Source organism: Aptenodytes forsteri, unplaced genomic scaffold, assembly GCF_000699145.1.
Source record: "Aptenodytes forsteri isolate BGI_AS27 unplaced genomic scaffold, ASM69914v1 Scaffold16, whole genome shotgun sequence".
NCBI classification, from domain to species: domain Eukaryota; kingdom Metazoa; phylum Chordata; class Aves; order Sphenisciformes; family Spheniscidae; genus Aptenodytes; species Aptenodytes forsteri.
Window position 1 is genome coordinate 639,701 of NW_008794753.1, and position 250 is coordinate 639,950.

Consider the following 250-nt stretch of genomic DNA (forward strand, 5'->3'; position numbering starts at 1 on the left):
GATGTGTGCCCGGTGGCATGTCCCCCTCCCCCGGGTGGCACGTCCCCCGAGCTGCGTGGCCAGGAACAGTGCATGGGGCACAGGGCACACAGGGCACGGTGCATGGGACATGGTGCGTGGGGCCGTACCTCTCGGCGCAGCGCCTGGCTCTCCACATGCCGCAGGTTGTTCTTGGCCCGCACATAGATGTCAGCAGTGTGAGGGGTGGCGGGGGGCGTGGGCGCAGGGTAGCCGGGGGGCGGCGGGGGCG

The 250-nt window shown here is 71.6% G+C and overlaps 1 protein-coding gene across 1 annotated transcript in view; it reads right to left on the reverse strand.

Annotated features, from left to right (window-relative positions):
• ESPN (espin) overlaps nt 1-250 on the reverse strand; it is an 11,094-nt gene that overhangs the window by 7,085 nt on the left and 3,759 nt on the right. The window contains exon 6 of the mRNA XM_019470711.1: nt 129-248. Within this exon, the coding sequence (XP_019326256.1) occupies nt 129-248 (120 nt within the window). The remainder of the gene's footprint in view (nt 1-128; nt 249-250) is intronic.